Here is a 20,084-nt window from a genome sequence, read left to right as displayed (position 1 = left end):
TGGGTAAAACTGTACGGTCTCCCAGCCGCTGTCTCCAGAGATGAGCTCCCCGAAACCAGTTTCGTTTGTTTAGAAACCAGATAGAGCGTATCACGGTGAAAGATGTGACGCATGTGCTGGAAGTGAAAACCGGCTCTCCCCAAACGGAACGTCGGGTGCCTGGGAACCGACGTACCGGCGGGAGCCAGGCCGCCTCGGCTCCCGGGGCTCCCGGGCGGGCTGACGCTGTGATAAGGCCGTGGCGTTCCCACGAGGGACCCCGTGAAGGGAGTTTCCCGTCTGTGCGGGACTTGTTCGTGTTGTGCTGCGTCGAGTGCTTCTTGTGTGGCTGGGTCATATGTCGAGTGAGCCTTTGCAGCACCTGAGGTGCTGGTGTCACCCAGGAGAGGAGCAGCAGGCGAGTGATTTGCTCCGGTTACGTGGTGCCATTCACCGGGGCCTTCTGACCCCAAAGAGCTCTCCCTCTTCAGCCGTGCTGGCAGGAAAAGGTGGGTTCCTTGTGGCGTCTGGTCCCCAGTCTGGGCTGTCGTCTGAGGAGGAGGTGGCAGCAGCACCCCAGGCCCTGCCGAGGGAAACCTGGAAGCGAACCTCACGTGTGTCTTGCTCTGGCTGGGGCTTGGCGAACAGGTCTTCACTAGCCCCGTTTGTTTTCCTCCCAAGTAGTTAGTTCTCAGGTCTGGCCTTTCCTCTGGCTTGGTAACTGGCTGCTGTGTCCTGTCTTCCCTTACTCCATCTGCCATAGTTATCACAGCAAATTTTCCTTCCAGACCGTGTTTTCAGTACTTACAGTGTGCTGACTACTGAGCCGTGTGTCTTTACAGTTCGGTTTATGTTCATATTCATTCGCTACTTGATCCTCCTCATCACCTTTGAAGGTAGGGGGTTACCTCCACTTCACAGTTAAGGAGACTGGCTGAGAGAGGCCGAGTTACCAGAGTTACACTGGAAAACGAGCTGGAGTCAGGTCTCAGTTCTGCACGGCGCACACCCGTGCTTCTGCCCGGCACCCTGCGGTGCAGAGCGGCCTCCTTGAAGGACAGATCTGGCCCTGTCACTCTGGTCTCCCTCGCCTGCATCCAGGGTGCCCCGTGGTCTTGACCCTGTTACTTCTCCAGGCTTCTTTTCTCCCCTTCCCCTGCACTTCCTACTCTGTGCTTCGGGAGTACAGACTTCCTGGGTTCCTCAAACGCGTCCTGCTCTCTCTCGTCTCTGAGTCTTTGTTCGTGGAGTTCCCCGTATCTCTGAGTTCTTCCTGCCCTCTCCCCAGTCTTCTGCAGTGAGGACCATGTGCTCAATTTCTTCCTACAAGTCCCAGTGAGCCAAACCCTAGTTCTTCCCTCTTGGGTGATGAGAGGGGAAGGCAGCGACCTCCCGGAGGCAGTGTCTAGAGACGGGGACAAGGCAGCCTTCGCACTCCTCCGCACCGCCCAGTCCGCGTGCCGGCCTCCGGGGCCTGCCTGCGAGGGCTGTCCGGAGGTGTGCAGCCGCGTACTGCGGAAAAAAAAATTTATTGAAGAAGATACAAGGTACAAGAAACGATGTGCACAGGACAACGACGCCTCGGTCCCCTTCAGAGTAGGCACCTTGGGCCCTCACACAGTTCTCGCCGTTGCTGTCAGCTGCCCTGTCGTATTTCCCGAATCTCACTGATGGTCTGAAATCTCTTCCCTCTCAAAGGTGATTTTAGTTCTGGGAAAAGCCAGAAGTCTCAGGGCGCCAAATCTGGGCTGTAAGGGGGTGCTGAGTCACCTGGGGGATTAGGTGTTTCACCACAGAACTGCACGAGACGCGACGTGTGAGCAGCGCACTGTTCCGGTGAAGCTGCTGATCACCGGTTGCCCACAGATGCGGCCTCCGAGTCATCCGGGTACTTCCCATGGAGGGGTGTTCAGGCTTAGTGCACACTGGATGCAGACTCGCTGCTCCGCTCGCGCAGTCATTTTGAACGTGACGGCCACACAGTGCACATGCCCACTCAACGGCCCTACTGCCCCCACTGACCGTATGGCAAAGTCCTCACTGTCCACACGTGTGGATCCAGTCCACTCTCCTCACCTGACAGGTTACATCGATGTCGTGCATACTGTTCTCATTATATTAACCGTGGCTGGACTTTTCCTGACAGACCTCGTACATTGCCAGGACTGAGCTTCAGGACCATGCATAAATATTGAACCTCCTCAGTCTCAGATTCTTTTCTGGTTGAGATTAGGACCTTTTGTTGCTTAACACCAGTGCATGGACCCAGCTTCTCTTGTTTGTAAGGGAAGAGTCTTTGAGGCCGCAGCACTGTCAGCTCCCTGGGGAGGTGACCGTCCTTCCCCAGGGCTAGTCCCTGCTGTCCAGCACAGGCTGCAGCTCAGGCAGGGGGGCCTGCTGCCCTTCTGTTACATCCCTGCACGAGTGTTCTTCCTCCAGTGAGTTTATGTCCATCGAGTGTTGGTTCTGTTACTTTAAAAAAAATGACCTTTTAATCCAGTGAGAAGTAGTGTGAGCATTGTAAGAAGGACAGGACTTGTGAAACGTAGCAGGTCCCAGCGTGCAGCTCGTGTCCTGCGTGACGTGCAAGGTGGCGTGGGGCCCGCCACCGCTGGAAGGCTGTGTGGACACCACTTGCCCAGTTCCCACCGCAGGGCTGGGACTGGTCCTTTTGGGAGCTGATTTTTAATGCCAAAAAAATCACTTTGGGGTGTAGCTGCCTTTTATAACCTTTATTTACTGTTTTGACTAGGGGTTGTTTATTGTTTATTTTATTTGTTCATTGTTTATTTTGAACATACAGAAACGTATTCAGAATAATATAACAAATACATGTTTGTGGCCCTCCAACTTTGTTATTTCTCAACATTATACCACAATTTTGCTTCAGATATTTGTATTTAAATAAATAAATAAACGACAGGCCCTGGCTGGGTGGCTCAGTTGGTTGGAACATCATCCTGTACACCACAAGGTTGAAGGTTCGACCCCCGGTCAGGGCACAGGCCTCGGTTGTGGGTTTGGTCCCCAGTCAGGACGTGTATGGGAGACAGCCGGTCAGTGTTTCTCTCTCTCCCCCACCTCCTCCTCTCTCTGAAGTTGATCAGCACGTCCTCAGGTGAGCATTAGAGGAAATAACAGATCGGAGATATTTAACTTCCCAATCATTTTCCTCCCTCGCCCCAAGAGCTACACTATTCTGAATTACATGTGATTGCCATGTGTGTTACTTCTTTTATTACATGCATGTTTCCTTATGACATTGAGCGTTGTGTTCTATATTTTAAAAGTTTGCATAAATGGTTATCATCTTGTGTTTATCTTTCTGCAACTTCTTTTCACTTACTATTATGTCCTTGAAGTTTATCGATGTTGATTTATGTTATACTCTAGTTCATTTATTTCAAGTTGTGTAATATTCCATTGAATGAGTGGACTATAATTTGTTTATGTATCTTCCTATTAATGAACATTTTAGGTTGCTTTTTATTTTTCACTGATCCTTACTATGACACAATGTAAATTCAAAATTTCTTTGCATGCCTGTTCTAGGATTTCTCTAAGAGTAAAATTCTGAATCACAGGGCACAGGCATCCTTGACCTGGCTAGATACTCCCAGTTATTCAAAGTATCGGTCTGCACCCCCTCCTGTTGCTGGTGAGAATCCCCCCCTGCCCCTCCAGCCAGCAGCCTCTCCAGCGCTTTGTACTGTCAGACTTTGCTAAAAACTTTATCTAATGTGTATGAAATGCTTTTGGTTCATTTGGATTTCCTCTTCTAAGAGTTACTTAGTCATGTCTTTTGATTAGTTTCCTTCTAGGTTTTTCTTTTTTTTTTTTTTTCCTACTGGTTTTTAAGAGTTTCTCAGAATGGTGGATACCAGTTCTTTTACCGGTTCTATGCTTGCAGCTGTCTCCCCAACTGTGGTTTGTCTTTGCTTTATGGTACTTTCTTATGTGGACATTTTCCTTTTTGATTCAGTGAAATTTATTGACCTTCCCTTTAGAGTTTGCGTATTCCGTGCCTTCAGATTTTGATTAAGAGCATATTGAGTTTATAGGGAAAATCGACCTTTAACCCTCAGCTGAGGCTGTATTCATTGATTTCTGAGACAGAGGAAGGGGTTGAGGGTGGGTAGAGAAACACTGATGTGAGAAAGAAGCATTGATAAGCTGCCTCCTGTACTTGCCCCAACCAGAGATTGAACTTGTAATCTGGACATGTGCCCTGACTGGGGATTGAACCCACAACCTTTTGGTGCATGAGATAATGCTCCAACCAACTGAACCACTTGGCCAGGGCAAAAGTCAATTTTGTAGTAGACTCTCCCATGCATAAACATCGCATCTTTCTGAGCATTTAGGTCTATTTTAATGTCTTTAAGTGAAGTGTTATGCTTTTTTCCCCACAGCGGTCTTACATGTCTTCCCCTAGATTTATCACTAGATACCGTGTGCTTATTGCTGCCATTATAAATGATGTTTATAAAATTACACTTTCTGAGTGGGTGTTGACTGCATATAAGAAGTAAAATGGATTTTTCTCTATTGATCTTTAATCACCTTACTGAGCTCTCCTGTATTGCTAATAGTCTGCCTGAGGATTTTCTGTATTGAAAGCACATAATCCTTGACTGTTGACAATTTTCTTTCTTTGTTCCAACCTTTTGCGTTGTGTGTGTCTTATTTGTCGGTGAGGCTCTGCAGCTCGATGCCGATAGACACACTGAGAGCAGGCGGTTGCGGCCTGTTCCTGGACCGCTCTCAGTGCCGCGCACTGCGTGCGGTGATTGCTTATCCGCTGAGAGGCGGCGTCCTCTGTCTGCTGTTCCTTCGCCTTTGCAATCGCAACGGCAGGGCGTCGGCGTCTCAGGAAGTGCTCCGGCTCTGCACCGAGTGGTCACCAGCCTTGCTGCCTCTTCCTGTGGCCCTTCTTTCTCCAAAATGACCATAACGCTTTTTTCTTTAGGGTATTTCTTCAAGCTTCGCTTCATCTCAGCCTTTGCCTTTTGTCCCCTCTACTGTGACAATATCTCCCAGCCTAAGGTCCCTGTGTGATTTATTTTGGTCTCTGTACCTCCCACTTGGTGTGATGAAGCTTGGCCTTGTCTCCACGGAATAGCATTTTAATTTACCTGTGGTGCACACATAGGCCGTGTTCCAGTCTTCGACAGGTGGCCCTTCCTCCCAAGGGTTAACATCCTTTATTATCTGTGTACAGAAATGAGGTTTTCCTGCAGGTTCTCTTCTTACTTGCAAAATCTGTAGCCTGAGTTTGGTCCAGACTCCGCATGCTTTTCCCCAGAGAAGTTGCGGGAGTATTAGTTTGAAAGAAGTCATTTTCTACTTCACTATATTGGCTTTGGGTCAAGTGCATACTCTCTGCCCCACTTATCTTTGCTCATATTCAGATGTTATTGTTTTCTTTAGGATTTATGGCCAGCGTGAGACTATAGAGAGACCTCCAGGGCAAAGTTACTTAAGCAACTCTGATTGGTTCAGTGGTGTGAGTCCTAGGCTGCTTACTTCCTATAGATACAATGCTGAAGTGTGTGTCTGAGAGCCCAAGTACTGGCCCAGGTTGAATAACCTGGGCCGGAAAAGAACAGTGAGACGTGTAATCTAGGAGAGATTGCATGAGTCTCCTTAGAAGACTGTTCAGCACGGGGCCACATCACACAGAGAAGGGAGGTGAGCTGGCAAGTCTAATTTCTACCTGCCTGTGGGGTGCTGTCTGTTTGTGGCTGTGACCAGACCTGGTGCCATCCGAAGGGAACCGAAGTGAGACCTGCCTCAGAGGCGGCTCCAGCCCCTGCTGGGCCCAGGGGAAGAGTGGGAGGCCTGCCCCCCAGCAGGAGGACAGCCTGTCTGCACGGGGGCATGCTGGGAGGCTTAATTAGCCTTTGTAACCCTAAGTTGTTATGTGTTAAAGTAAACAAAGTTTGTTACTAATTTGTTACTAAGTAGCCAGAGAGAAATGTTTCAAATCTGTACCTTGAAATAAGATATTTTTGTACTCAAGTGTTTAAATCTTTGGACAACTAGGAACAGATAATTCTTTTCTCTTCCTTGTTAACTATCTTTTAGAAGGTTATTTATTTTTTACCACTAAATACTGCATTGTGTATTTCTTAAGAACATTTTCTTATATAACCACAGAATAAGTGTCAATATCAGGAAATGTAATCATGTCTTTTAACAATTCCAAGAGCGTCTCCTGTGTGTATTTCTCGAGCACCTTTTCCATGCGCTGCAGCGTGGGGCACACGGACTTCGTGAAAGACGGGGCCCTGAGCTCAGGGAGTTTGTGCTTCCAGCTTTTTAAGATGATTAAATGTATTGGGGTGACATTGGTTAATAAAATTGTATAGGTTTCAGGTGTACCGTTCTACTGTACATCATCTGTATATTGTACTGTGTGTTTACCACCCCAAGTCCAGTCTTCTTCTGTCACCATGTACCCCCTTACCCTCTTCTGCCTCCCCCTACCCCCCCTTTCCCTCTGGTAGTCACCATCCCGTTGTCTGTGACTATGAGGTTTTTGTTGTTTCCCTTAATCCCTCACCTTTTTTGCCCAGCCCCCCAACCCCCTGCCCTCTGACAGCTGTCAGTGTAGTCTCTCTATCTATGAGACTCTTTGTATTTTGTTAGTTAGATTGTTTTGTTCATTAGGTTCCATATATATAAGTGACATGATATGGTACTGGGCTTTCTCTTACTGGCTTCTTTCCTTTAGCATAATACCCTCCAGGTCCATCCATACTGTCACAAAAGATAAGCTTTCCATCTTCTTAGTGGCCAAGTAGTATTCCAGTGTGTAACATACCACAGCTTTTTTATCCACTCATCTGCTCATAGCACTTGGGCTGCTTCCAGATCCTGGCAAATGTAAATAATGCTGCAATGAACACGGGGGGTGTGGTGCATATATTCTTTCAAATTAGTGTTTTGGGTTTCTTTGGCTATATTCCCGGAAGTGGAATTGCGGGGTCATAAGGCAGCTCCATTTTAAATTCTTTTAGGAGACTCCATACTGCTGTCCACAGTGGCTGCACCAGTCTGCATTCCCACCAACAGTGCACGAGGGCTCCCCTTTCTCCACATCCTTGACAACACTTGTTGTTTGTTGGTTTATTGATGACAGCCATTCTGACAGGTGTGAGGTGATATCTCATAGTGGTTTTCATTTGCATCTCTCTGATGATTAGTGACGTTGAGCATCTTTTCATGTGTGTATTGGCCATTTGTATGTCCTCTTTGGAGAAGTGTGTATTTACCATATTTTTCCATGCATAATGCACACTATTTTGCCCAAATTGTTGAGAGAAGACTAAGAGCGCACATTGCACATGGATCTAATGATTACATGCGTGGGTATGGCAGTGGGCATAATAACCCTGTGTATAGTGCGCACAAAACATGGGTGTGCATCATACACAGCAAAACTCGGTGGGTCCTTTGCCGTTTTTAAGTTGGATTATTTGTGCTGTTTGGTGTTGAGTCATATAACTTCTTTATAAATTTACAATATTAACCCCTTACCAGATGGATCATTGATGAGTATGTTCTCTCGTTTAGTGGGCTGTTTTTTCACTTTACTGATGGTTTCCTTTGCTGTGCAAAATCCTTTTAGTTTGATGTAGTCCATTCATTTGTCTTCTCCTCTGTTTCCCTTGCCTGAGGAGATGTATCGGAAAAGATATTGCTGTGAGAAAGCTCTGAGATTTTACTGTGCGTGTTTTCTTTTAGGATTTTTATGGTTTTCAGTCTAAACATTTAAGTCTCTAATGAGTGAGTCTAAGCTATTTTGAGTTTGTTCTCTTGTGGAGTGTAAGGAGGTGGTCTAGTTTCATTTTTTTTGCACACATCTGTCCAATTTTCCCAACACCATTGATTGGATAGACTATCTTTAGCCCATTGTATGTTCTTACCTTTGTCAAATATTATTTCTGGGCTCTCTGCTCCATTCCATTGGTCTGTACGTCTGTTCTTGTGCCGGTACCAGGCTGTTTCTGGCTGCTGTGGCCTTGTATGATAGTTTGGTATCAGGCAGCATGGTTCCTCCAACTTTGTTCTTCTTTCCCAAGATCGCTATGGCTATTTGGGTTTTGTTGTTGTTCCATATAAATTTTTGGAATATTTGCTCTACTTCTGTGAAATATGCCATTGATATCTTAATAGGAATTGCTTTGAATGGATAGATTGCTTTGGGTAGTATGGGCATTTTAATGATGTTAATTATTCCTATCCATGAACATGGTATGTGCTTCCCCTTATTGTATCTTCTTCAGATTCTTTCTCCATTTCTCGAATCTGGCTGCCTTCCCTGGGTTCTGAAAGGCTGTGCCCACATGGAAGGGTCTGTGGGGGGCAGGGGGCGGAACCCCCCAGAGGCAGAGTGTGGCACATTGCACTGCTGCCCCGGAATCATCTTCCCCGCCATCTTCCCTTTGTTGTTGTTGTTTCAGGGAGATCAGTGGACAGCAGAACTTGCCTCCTAAGGAGGTGCTGTGGTTCTGGACAGCTGAGAAGAGTTCATTGTGTCACCTCTGTACAGAAACTTAGTGGCTCGTGGAAGGGGAGGAGAGAGCAAAACCAAATTGGGTGGGGCTTAAAATTCATCACTTCCCGGCTTCTCTGTTATGGGCATCTGAAGGCCTGGGTGTGATTTTAAATGTCCTCGGTGGGTACAACATTTTGAGTAGGGGCTGGACCAGTGTCTGTCCTGTTCTAGTAGCACTCGTGGTTGTTTGATGTGTGCGTGACGTTTGCTTCCAGCCGGAGCTTGGGGCTGCGGTTTTGAAGGAGTTTGTTAACTGGGGGTTCATAGGAGGCTTTTCCTTGTTACCGCTCCCCTCGAGGTGATGGACATTTTTCCACTGCTGCACAGTTTCTTCTCTAAAACGACAGGCATTCAGATCCCCGAGAGGTACTTGCTGATTAGAAACTGCGCTCTGAAAGCCACTCCACAATCAGCCAGGCACCCTGTAAGCAAAGCACCCCTCTCCGAGCCGCCTGGGACGAGCGGGGTTGTGCTGGTTACAAGCACTGGCTTCCTGACAGGAGTTCCTGGTGAGTTAGCATACTAATGCTCGGAAAAAGTCTCACTTTCAAAGCTGTTGGTACCTAATCGATTTACTACTTCCCTTCAAAACCTAGTGAACTAAGAAGGAAAGAGAGTCCTTTCTTCAGAGATTTGAAGTCCGCTCTGTCACGCGGTGAGTGGCAGCCCAGCATGAGTTCTGTTGCTTCGTGTCTGTGGGCCGCCTTCCCCTGCACCTCAGTGCCCTTGTATGCAGGGGCTTCGGGAAGGAAGTGGGATATCGGTGCTAAAATCTGAGTTCTGTTGCTCAGTCACGTCACAGCTGTTGTCTGCTTCTGCTGCTTTGAGAGGCTAAGGCCAGGACCCGCTGGGGACGGGCTCCCTCGTGACCCCTGTGGCTTTAACGGAGCCGTCTTGCGCTTGAGTTCTCGTTTCCCGAAGCGCCGAAGGAGCCAGCTTCCTTCATCTGGCTTCTCTTTCTGTCCAGGAGAACATACTCTAGGAGTCCTCTTTCGGGTCGTGTCTGCGCCTTAAGAAGAGATTTCAGTTCCGAAATGGTATTTTGTGTTGACTAATTAGAGACTTGTGTTTCACTTTTTATTTTGGGAAGTGGGAGGACTATTAGGGTGACCTCATTGTTGACGTGGTTGTCTGGAGCAGTTTGCCTTGTGAAAGATGTTCCCTTCTATTCCTCCCCCACATTTTATTATGAAAAACTTGAAATATACAGAAAAATTAAAAGAACTGGTCAGTGAGTCTTTATGTTAATGTTAACATTTTGCTCTATTTCCTTTATCACAGAACAATCCACCTAGCTTTTAAAAAATTTTTATTGATTGATTGATTAGAGAGAGACATTGATTTGTCGCTCCATTTATTTATGCATTTATTGGTCAGTTCCTGTATGTGCCCTGACCGGGGATCAAACCCTCCACCTTGGTGTATGAGGACAACACTCTGACCAACTGAGCTACACGGCCAGGGCCAGCTAGCTTTCTCTCTACCCTGGTTTGCCTTTTTCCCCCTCAGGAAGAAATGACCTTTACAGCCAATAGTACCGTGGAGAGAGAAGCAGACAGATAGTCGTGCACAGTGCCTGCACATAGTAAACATAAAAGAGCAGGCTGGCAAATGAACGGCTGGATGAGTGAATGGATGAAGGATTGATCTGAATAGAACATGCTTCTAGCTCCAGCTGAATCTGTGCCGTTGGGGGTTTACTGTTGGGCCAGGAGGTGACAGACCAGAGAAAGCAAGCCACTTTGCCCGGTGGCCCGTACGAAGCCTTCAGTGAGGTCCACACGGTCAGCATGGCTAATGCAGTTCAGGAGAGGGACTGTGATCCCAGAAGCACAGGGCAGTGGTCGAAGGCTTCTGGGAAGTGATGGAGCTGGGACTGCGCCAAGAGCTGGAACAGAGCCTGAGAGCAGAGGTGGGCACAGGGCAGTTCTGAGCCACGGGGGGCCCGGGGCTCCCACGTGCTTCGGAGGACGGCGGTCTGGTGTGGTGGATAGCCAGCTGCCCACTGGAAGCCCTTCCCTGAGGTGACTGGGGAGTGGACTGTCTTCGAGCTCCGAGGCGGGACCCCCCCACCTATCCCGGGCAGGACCCGCTCCCGGTTCCCGAGCACTCGCTGTTACTCCCCCTCCAGGGCTGGGCCCTTGCTGCCCACTCTGCTTGGGACACTCTCCCTCTGGCCTCTGCTCAGTGAGAGCTTCCCTGCCCTCCGCCATGTGAAGGAGCAGCTCCTGCCGGCACACCCCGTCCTCCGGCACCCCCGCACGCTTTGTTCTGCTTTCTACTGTGTCCCCAGAGCCTAGCGTAGTGCCTGTGCTTATGCAGCCGTGTGTGTGTATATGTGTAGGTAGGTGCAGGTAGAGCCGGTGCTCAGGGAACAGTTTGTGCATGAAGGGATGAAAAAATGGGAATTCTGAGGTGGGCAGAGAGAGTCACCAACGCATAGCCCAGGGCCAGCGGCCTCGTGGGGAAGGCTGACATTTGGGTTTGGGAAGCTGGCCCTATTCAGGCTCCCGGGAGTTCACCCACAGCGTTTTCTCCTTGCCAGGGTCATGCCCTCATGAAGCCCTCGCTGATTCTGATGCTGCTTGTCCCCTTCCCAGGAGCCCTGTAGTGGACCATGAGTCGGTAATGCCCACTGAGGACCTCTGGGAGCCATGTCAGACGAATCCGCCTCAGGGAGCGATCCAGACCTGGACCCGGACGTGGAGCTGGAGGATGCGGAAGAGGAGGAGGAGGAGGAGGAGGTGGCAGTGGAGGAGCACAGCAGGGACGAGGAGGAAGACCTGCTGGATGGTGAGCGGCTCCAGCGGGTGACAGAGGCTCTCACCCAGAGGCTCTCACCCTTCTCTCTAAGGCGGCCATGTAGCTTCTCATTGCGGCTGGCTGAGCGTGGTGCTTCCGGCTGGATCTCTCAGGTCTCTGTCGCGAGAGGGCGGATCGGGAACGCAGCGACGGTGAACTCATGTCCTCCTTCTCAGGAGATGGGTGGTTCTGTGTGCGCCTCGCCTTAGTGCTAGAAGGACCTTTAGCATTTATTTGGCTCCTTGACAAACGTGCAGGCGCAGGCCCCAAGACCGGAGAGTGGGCCCTGCTTGCCCACGTCATGGAGGAGTCAGTGGCAGAGTCCCTGTGACCACACTGGGTGGTCCAGGGCCGTGGGCCCGTGAGGCGGTCACAGGTGGGTCTGGGGGTAACAGTGACCAGTCTGTGCGTCTCCTGAAGTGACACTCACAGTCCCCCTCGTGTGGACAGGAGGGGGTTCCCTGGGGAGAGAGGCTCCGATGGGTCCACAGCTGCAGAGACTCGGTGCGGCCGCTGCAGCGCTGCCAGGCCCTGGTCCCTTCCCGGCCTGCACGGTGCTCCTCCCGGGGGAGAACCGCACCCCGCAGCTGGCAGCCCCCGGCGCTCCTGTCTGGGTTGCTCGGCTCAGCCCTTCCTTTGCCCTGCTCGCTGGGGGGCACTGGACCTTTTCTTTTCATCTTCGGGCTCACGTGAGGTCGTCCGGCCGGGCACAGGACTTCTCAGTCCTCACCTTTCATAGCATGGGATCTGATTGTTTGTAAGCTTCCTGTCGACGGAGCAGTAGAGGTTTTGGTTCATTCTAACAGACCACTCTAGTGGAGTGGCACGTCGCACGAGACCGTCACTGTGTGGATCCGAAGGAGCCCAGGGAGATGCCCACCTGCCGTTCTCCAGGGTCCAGGAGAATGGACGTCGGGCCTCTTCCTCCGGGCGCGGCTGTTCTCCGTTCTTTCTGCGGCAGCCGCCACGTGGTTCAGGGATCGGCCTTCCCTCGTTCGGACTGGCTAGACGTCTCTCCCCACTCCGCTTCATCTCTGGTGGGGGACTTACCGTATCCCTGGTCTTTGTTTCCCCGACGGCATCTTTTGCTGTTCGCTGCCAGCATATTCCACGGGAGTCCCCGCAGCTGCCGCTGCGCTCCCTTCCTGTAAAGCAGAGTGAGCAGAAGTGAGGGGTGGCGGCGACGTGAGGGGCGCGGGTGCACTGCCCTGCTCGGCTCTCGTGGTCCCTGAGATGGTGTTCGAGTCCCTGGGTACCTGCATCACTTTTTGTCACTTTCTGCTTTTTATCACCTGGGTTCTGAGAGTTACACTTTCAGATACCCCTAGAACTCTTGTCAGGTTTAGATTAGATTTTAGGTGCTGCTGGTGAGTATAGTGGGTGTATATTCTATCCAGAAACCCAGCCATGTAATATGAAAAATGCAGACATTTAATGAAGAAGATACAAGAAACATTGTGCATAGGATGATGACGCCTCAGTCCCCTTCAGAGTGGGCCCCCTGGGCCCTCACACGGTTCTCCCAGTCCCCATCAGCTGCCCTGTCGTATTTTCCCGAATCTCACTGATGGTCTGAAGCCTCTTCCCTCTCAAAGGTGATTTTAGTTTTGGGAAAAGCCAGAAGTCACAGGGCAACAAATCTGGGCTGTTAGTGGGGCTGAGTCACCTGGGTGATCTGATGTTTTGCCAAAAACTCTGTATGAGACGTGATGCATGAGCGGGTACGTTTTTGTGATGAAGGTGGCAGTCACCAGTTGCTTGTAGCTGCGGCCTCTGAGTCGTCCGAATAGTTTCTGCGGAGGGATGTTCAGGCTTAGTGCAAACTTGATGCGGATTCGTCGCTCGACTCACTCAAGTCATTTTGAAGGTGATGGCCACACAGTGCACATGCTCACTCCATGGTGTTTACCACCCCCACTGACTAGGACAGTGAATCCATCATTGTTGGCGCATGTGCATTCCAGTCCACCCTCCTTGGCCGCCAGGTGACATCACTGTCACGCAAATGGTTCTTGTTATATTAACAATGGCTGGACTTTTTCTGGACAGATTTTATAGGTATAGCTTGTCTTCTTCCCTCTGGGTTTCTTGGAATCCTTTTCTCTTTGTCAGGTTCTTAATTTTTCAAAAATTATATGCTTCTGGGGACTTTACTATTTATTTAGAAGTGGTGAGGATTTAATTGTGATTTGTCTCGGAATGGTGCAGCTTTATCATTGGAATGTTTTTGAAAGAATATTTGTACAATTCTCAGGGGGAGTAATTTTTTAAAAATTTCAAATGATGTCTTTCCATTGCTTTATGAAGTGTGGAGTGATAAAAATTGTTCCATAGGTGACGCAGACACCGGCCCGCAGTGTCCGAGGCGTTATGGATGAGACGAGATACATTCACACGGACTACCGAGTTCTGTGGAGGAAAAGGGACGGCGTGGCTTCTCTCTCAAGGGGAGAGCGAGCCTCGGAGTGCCTCGGCCACCCTCTCAAGAGGAGAGCGCCCCAACCCTTGCCTTGAGGAGCTTTTATTGGATTCAATTTGCATAGGAATACAGGGTATATGTGTAAAGCTCATTAATCATTACCAGGCAGTAAAGATCAAACAATAGATAACGTACTAAGAACTCTGAAGGCCTATTTTGAGTCAGGGTCAGATAGTTAAATGGCCATAAAACTTTGGGGAACACTCACTTCTTGCTTGGACCCTTATCATTTTATTGAGAGCATTCTAAACAAAGCAGGTTTCACAGGATTTTACATATTCTTTCTTAGGCCTGATCGCCCTAGGGAACCCGCTCTTTCCAGCACAGGGCTGCACCCACCTCCAGCATTGTTTCAGGCTTAAGGCATTGTTTCAGGCTTAAGTCAGGCAGGGGAAGTAAGGCGGCCAAGAGATTAGGAGACTTCTTGAAGACAGAATGAGGACTCAGGCTAGGTCAAAGCTGAGGGGGCGAGGGTCCATCACCCCCTTTTGCTGTAGCCCCCCAAGTCCTTCCCTGAGGGCCCCTTAGTGACCATGCCTGTCTTAGGTCGTCCCTCCCTTGAATCTTACCCGTCTTTGGCTAACCTGTCATCTGCCCGCGGCCAAGCAGGGTGAGGTGAAAGGGGGCAGAGGCGGTGCCCCTGCCAGGGAGATAAGCTTTGCCTCCTTAGTGGCTTATGGCTCCAAGGTCTCTCACTCAGCCTCAGCCATGGGTGGGGTGGGGTGGGCACAGCTGCTGAAACCAGGCAGGGCGGTTCCCAACACGTTGGTACTGTCTTCTTCCTTTGCTCTGCTAGGGTGTTTAACTTCTTGGGGTTTGTTTGATTCAAGGACCATTTTTCTGTTTCACTGTAGTGTTAGAGCTATGCACTGACACACTCCCCCAATATAAGTGGTACTTCTGTTACTCATGGCTGCTCTGCCCCGGTTTTAGCTCTTGCAGCATTTCTGGTTCTCTCATCGTGAACACTCTGTGCAGCTTTGCTGGGGCATCTGAGACGGCCTGCCTCGTTCTTCAGTCTTGCCGTTGGCCTCTGGTCATCCCGCAGTCCTCACAGGCAGAGCAGCCCGCTTCTCTCCCTCTCCCATCCCACCCCTCCCACTCTCTCTCTTTCCTTCCCCTCCCCTCCCCTCCCTCCCTTCCCTCTCCCTCCCTCCCTGCCTCCCTCCCTTCCTTCCTTCCTTCCTTCCTTCCTTCCTCCCTCCCTCCCTCCCTCCCTCCTTTCCTTCCTTCCTTCCTTCCTTCCAGGTACATTTACTAAAGCTGGGGACAGTGGAACAGGAGGGGCCTAGGATAAAAGAAGCAACAGGAGAGAGACTCACTAGCCAGCTAGTCTTACATGAGGAATAGCTGTGAACAATCTGGTCTTAGCTGGTGTGTTGGGAGGTGGCCCTTTTTTTGTTTCCTTTGAGCAGTGGTTCTGAACCTGGCATGCTCATGCCTCCTGGGAGACAATTTACAGCATCCGAAGACGTTTTTGGTTATCAGGACACCTAAGGGGTGGGGGGTGCTCCTGGCGCCTTGTGGGTAGAGACCAGGGACGCTGCCAAACCTCCCACATTGCACGGAACCCCCCCCCCCCACACACACACACAGTTATCCAGCCTAAAATGTCAGTAGCGCTGAGCTTGAGAAGCCCTTTCCAAAAGGAAACTGTTACCTCAAGGCTTTTTATTTGAAGTTTCCTCTAGTGGATAACAATAGCTCACTGTTATATTGCTTCGTCAGAGTTTACAGATATATCGGAACAATCTTATTAACCTTTTCAAAGAACTGTCCTTTGGCTCTGGTGATCCCCTCTATTTTGTTTGTTCTCTTTTAATGTCTACTTTACTGCCCTGGCTGGTCTGGCTCAGTGGATCGGGTGCCAGCCTGCAAACCAAAAGGTCTCTGGTTCGTTTCCTGGTCAGGGCACATGCCTGGGCTGCGGGCCAGGTCCCCGGTTGGGGGCACGCGAGAGGCAACCACATTGTTGTTTCTCTCCCTCTCTTTCTCTCTCCCTTCCCTCCCTCTAAAAACAAATAAATAAAAACTTTTAAAAAATAGTATCTACTTTACTATATTCCCTTTTCTACTTCTTTTGGGTTTATTTTGTATTACCATCAAACTTCTTAAGAATGTGCTTATTAGCTCATTGCCCCCCCCCCGCCATTATAAACATCTAAAACTGTAAATTGCCCTCTAAATACTAGCTCTGTTCGCAAGCATTTTGACACACTTTGTCCTACTTGATTATAGGACTTGGTGACTTACTGGATGCGTGGGGCAGGTTGGAGACGGAGTAGGCGAAGCCTGAGAGAGTGAGGAAACCTTTACCAAGGTGGGAAGGACAGGGCAGGAAGTGGATGAGGGAGATAAAAGCATTTCTAGCTTTGCTACTTTAGATTGGGGTGCTGTCTCCCCTTGACCTTTGGGTATTGACTGGGGGACATCAGTCTGAGGACTGGCTGTGATAGAGCAGGGAGGCTTTGGGTGTTGGGAATGGCACCATGACTTTGACTTTTAAAAAAGTGGGATGAAGATAGTGTTTTATTTTTATAACAGGTTAGGGGAACCATGGCACGCTATGAAAAATTTTGGCTTTGGTTTTTCATTCCCCTGGGTTTTGGGTTTTGTATTTGTTTTTATTCCTCTTGACATCTGTGCTGGGCGTTCTGTATTCTTTTGGGATGGGCAGTGTTGGGTCTCAGAACCTGTGGGGCCTGTCGTCAGAGGCGGAGGTTCAAAACCTGGTGCCTCTGGGATTGGCGTTCCCCATGCCTGCTGTTTCTGGCTCAGCGTTTTCTGCCAGCTCAGCCTCCGGTCCAGCCTCTTGCTGGCACTCAGGGCCCTCCATGAAAAGGGCCGAGAACCCCTGGTTTAAGTTAGGTGAACCAGACCTGGGCACAGACTGGCCTGATGGGCACATCGTTTTAGAACGCACAGGCCTTCTCTTCTTCGTTTGCTTCGTTCTGTGTTACGTGGCATATCAGGAGACGGGGACCCTGGGGCCGCAGGCAGACACGTAGCATGCCCAGTCCCCTGTGTAACCTGCTTCACAACCATCTTATTGGCAGGAAGCCTCCTTCGTGTCAACTTTGACCTCAGGGTGACACCCCCTCCCCCTTGGCCTGCTAGGTAAAGAAAGCTGGTCTCCTTCTGAACCCCTGGGTCTCTGACTCTCCTACAGGAAGTTTGCCTTTGCTTTTTCTCTGACCCACTCTCCTCGTCCTCTTTGCTTGCAATATAAAGAATCAGGAGTAAGATGTGCTAGGCAGAGGGCCAGGGCAAAGGCCCCGGGGTGGAAACAGACTTGCTTGTTTAAGAATCAGAAAGGCGGAGGCCATGACCGGCTGGGTCAGGGAGAGCAAAGGGCAGAGTCGCCTGGGTGAGGTGGGCGGGGCTAAGTGTGCCTGCCCCCAGGGACCGGGTTTCGGACAGACCTGGGACCTGGGCCTCACTGCTTGGGTCTGAACAGGTGCTGTTTCAGACTCGCACTGTGAGTGCTGGGCCGCTTTTTCAGAACAGCCTCCTTAGAAATTAAGTCATGCCACTTTCGACACCAGTTTCTGGCCTTCCTTTCTGTGTGCCAGGCTTAGAGGCGCAGAGGACAGAAGTCTGCTGGGGACAGACGATGGTTTCGTTTATCAGCATCGGAAAAGCATGTCATGTATGGATTCAGTCACTCAGAGTGACTTTACAGGGACTTTAACACTCTTTTCCAGTAGTCCCTGGAGTGGGAGCTTCTGACTGTGGGTTTGACCTGCGTCTCCCTGATTGTGTGAGATGTCCAGCCCCTTTCCACGTGCTTTGATGGCCACTGTGCTTTCGTGGCGTGCCTGAATACATTGTTCACTTCCTTATGCTCTTCCACACATTTGTTACTGATTCGTAGTAACTCCTTACATCTGAATGGGTCCTTTGTTAGGTACACACACACTTCTGTCTTTTCCTTCTATATTGTTTGAAATTTCACCCACTTAATTGTGGGATTTTTTTTTTTTTGCTATTTTATGTCTTGTTTTAAATTCTATTTTTGATGAACAGATTTTAGCGAAGTCAAATTTATCATTTTTTCCCTTTATGTTTAGTGCTTTTTATGCCTTATTCAAGAAATCTTTGTGTCTCCCAAGGGCATGAAGCCATTCTATTATCTTCTAGAAACTTTAATGTTTTATCTTCACTTAGGTCTATGATCCATCTGGAATTGATTTTTTTTTTTTATTGATTTTATAGAAACATAGGAAGGGGGCAGGGGGAGCCGAGAGAGAGGGAGAGAGAGAGGGAGAGAGGGGTGTCGATTTGTTGGGCCTTCCCCTCGACTGTGCGTCCCTGGTGGCTTCCTGTGCGTGCCCTGACCTCAGATGGAACCCGCAACCCTGGCCCATCAGGGTGACACTCTGACCAGCTGAGCGACCCGGCCGCGGTGGGGATTGATTTGTGTGTGGTGTAGGATGGGGGTCAAGTTCCATCCCCTCTTCCCCCAGTATGATTTTCTGATTGACCCAGCACTCTGCATTTCATTTTTGCTGTCCTCTTTGTTGTAAACCAAGACAGAGTGCTTGGTCTCTGAAACCTTTTCCCCACGTAATTCCCCGGGAAGTGGGGGCAGAGAAGTGAGTGACTGTGCAGTGGGGGGCTAGAAGCATGAGCTCTGGGGCCAGGTCAGCCACCTGGTTGGCAGGTTCGAATCCTGTCCTCACTACTTGCAGCTTTGTGAGGCAGGTTTCCTCATCTGTAAACTGGGAGTAACTACAGTGTGGCCGACTCACTAGGGCTGTTGGGGGCCCGAGTGAGGTGGTATTTGCAGTACCAGTCACTCTAACTGAAGGGTAACCCGCGGTGCTGGTGGACCAGACCCCAGTGCCGCTGGGAGCTGGGAGCTGGGAGCTGGGAGCCGAGGCTGGACGGCCCGGGGCGCGGCTGGCAAGGAGGGGCTCCCCGCAGGCCTGGGGCTGCCGCTGCAGCTGTTCACCCGTCCTAGCACCTGCCCTGACCGGCCGCAGGGCTACCCGGCAAGCCTCCCGAAGGGAAGGTTCTGAAGTGTTTTCTGAATCATCTTTTGAAATCTTCAAGTGGTCTTTGGTCCAGTGGAGAGTATAAAAGCCAGGTGTGCCAAGTTTGAAGGCAGTCCCCCGAAGAGCATCCCAGGAGGGACAGCAGCCGCAGCAATGAACTTCCCCTCCACAGCTGTACTGACAGGCGCCGAAGCCTGTCACCCGCCGTTGAGCACATGCCGAGATACAAAGGGAAAACCGGGAGGAGGCCTTCTGGAGGCTGACCTTGAAACAGAGCCGTGAAAGACGTGTGAGTTAGAATTAAGTCGTTAGAACCTGGACTGTTAGATGAGGAGACGGGAACTCGGGGCACAGCCTCCCCCGAGGCCGGAGACCCCAGGGAGCCCTGGGCTCCGGAGGCGGAGGCGCAGGGCAGAGGGTGTGTGGGTGAGGGGGCTGGAGGGAGGCCCTTGGTGGCTGGAGGCAAGCAGTCGGAAAAGGCCTCAAGCATTTCAGATCTTATCTTTAAGGGCAGAAGGGACAGGTTTAAAGTGTTTTTGAAAGATCCTGGGTGGGTGGAGATGTGACACAATCAGAGTCAGAGAGCTCGCTCTTCCTGCGGCGTGGGCTGGGGGGCAGCGGGAGGGAGGTGGGGGGCCCAGTGGCGGCTGGCACCGGAATCCGGGCCCGTACTGCAGTGGTTTGGAGAGAAGCAGAGTGGGGTGTTTGGGCACCTCCTTCAGCCCCAGAACTTGTGACTGAACCTGAGGAGAGGGAGAAGGGGAGGAGGAGGAGGGTTTCCCCCGGCGTGACCCGGGGCAGTGGAGGGCAGCGGGCACCTGGAGAACAGAGGCCCTGGAGCGCACGCCCCGGGAGAGCCGCTGCCGGCTGCCCCGCAGCGCGGAGGCCGTAGGACCCTTGCTGGGGCGGGTCTGCCTCGGCCGGTGGTGTGTGGGCTCCTGACCTCGCGCAGGGAAGACTCCACGGTGTTAGTTAAAGCCGGGGACAGTGAAACGAGGAAGGGCCCAGGACAGCGGAAGCCCCAGGAGAGCAAGCAACTGGGCAGGGCCAGTTGGCTCCGGAAAGGCCTGTGGAAGAAGTGAGCCAAGGCAGGGCAGTCAGAGGAGAGGGGCCCTGGTCACGGGTCGGGGGGTTGGCCCCGGGTGAGCTGCGACTGCCCGGTGCTCCTCCCTCCGGCTGCGAGGCTCACGGGGCCCCTTAGAGTTGAGGAGATGCACGCCTGTGAGGGAGGCGGGCTGGGGGGGCGCCCACATCGGGTCCTTCG

At 50.8% G+C, this 20,084-nt stretch overlaps 1 protein-coding gene across 2 annotated transcripts in view; it reads left to right on the top strand.

The window, feature by feature from the left end:
• The window catches only part of RAD54L2 (RAD54 like 2), a 75,650-nt gene that overhangs the window by 16,744 nt on the left and 38,822 nt on the right, over window positions 1-20,084 (top strand). Inside the window, exons 1-2 of one of the 2 annotated variants that reach the window (XM_045857358.1) lie at window positions 9,148-9,197; window positions 11,143-11,335. In XM_045857358.1, coding sequence (XP_045713314.1) covers window positions 11,197-11,335 — 139 coding nt within the window. In that variant the 5' untranslated portion in view covers window positions 9,148-9,197; window positions 11,143-11,196. Of the gene's footprint in view, window positions 1-9,147; window positions 9,198-11,142; window positions 11,336-20,084 lie in introns of those variants that run through there. The other variant, XM_045857357.1, reaches the window with a different exon arrangement.

Source organism: Phyllostomus hastatus, unplaced genomic scaffold (genome assembly GCF_019186645.2).
Source record: "Phyllostomus hastatus isolate PE091 unplaced genomic scaffold, TTU_PhHast_1.1 phas_scaffold_129, whole genome shotgun sequence".
In the NCBI taxonomy this organism is placed as follows: domain Eukaryota; kingdom Metazoa; phylum Chordata; class Mammalia; order Chiroptera; family Phyllostomidae; genus Phyllostomus; species Phyllostomus hastatus.
Note: the sequence above shows the minus strand (reverse complement) of the source record. Positions and strands in the feature narration are given on the sequence as shown.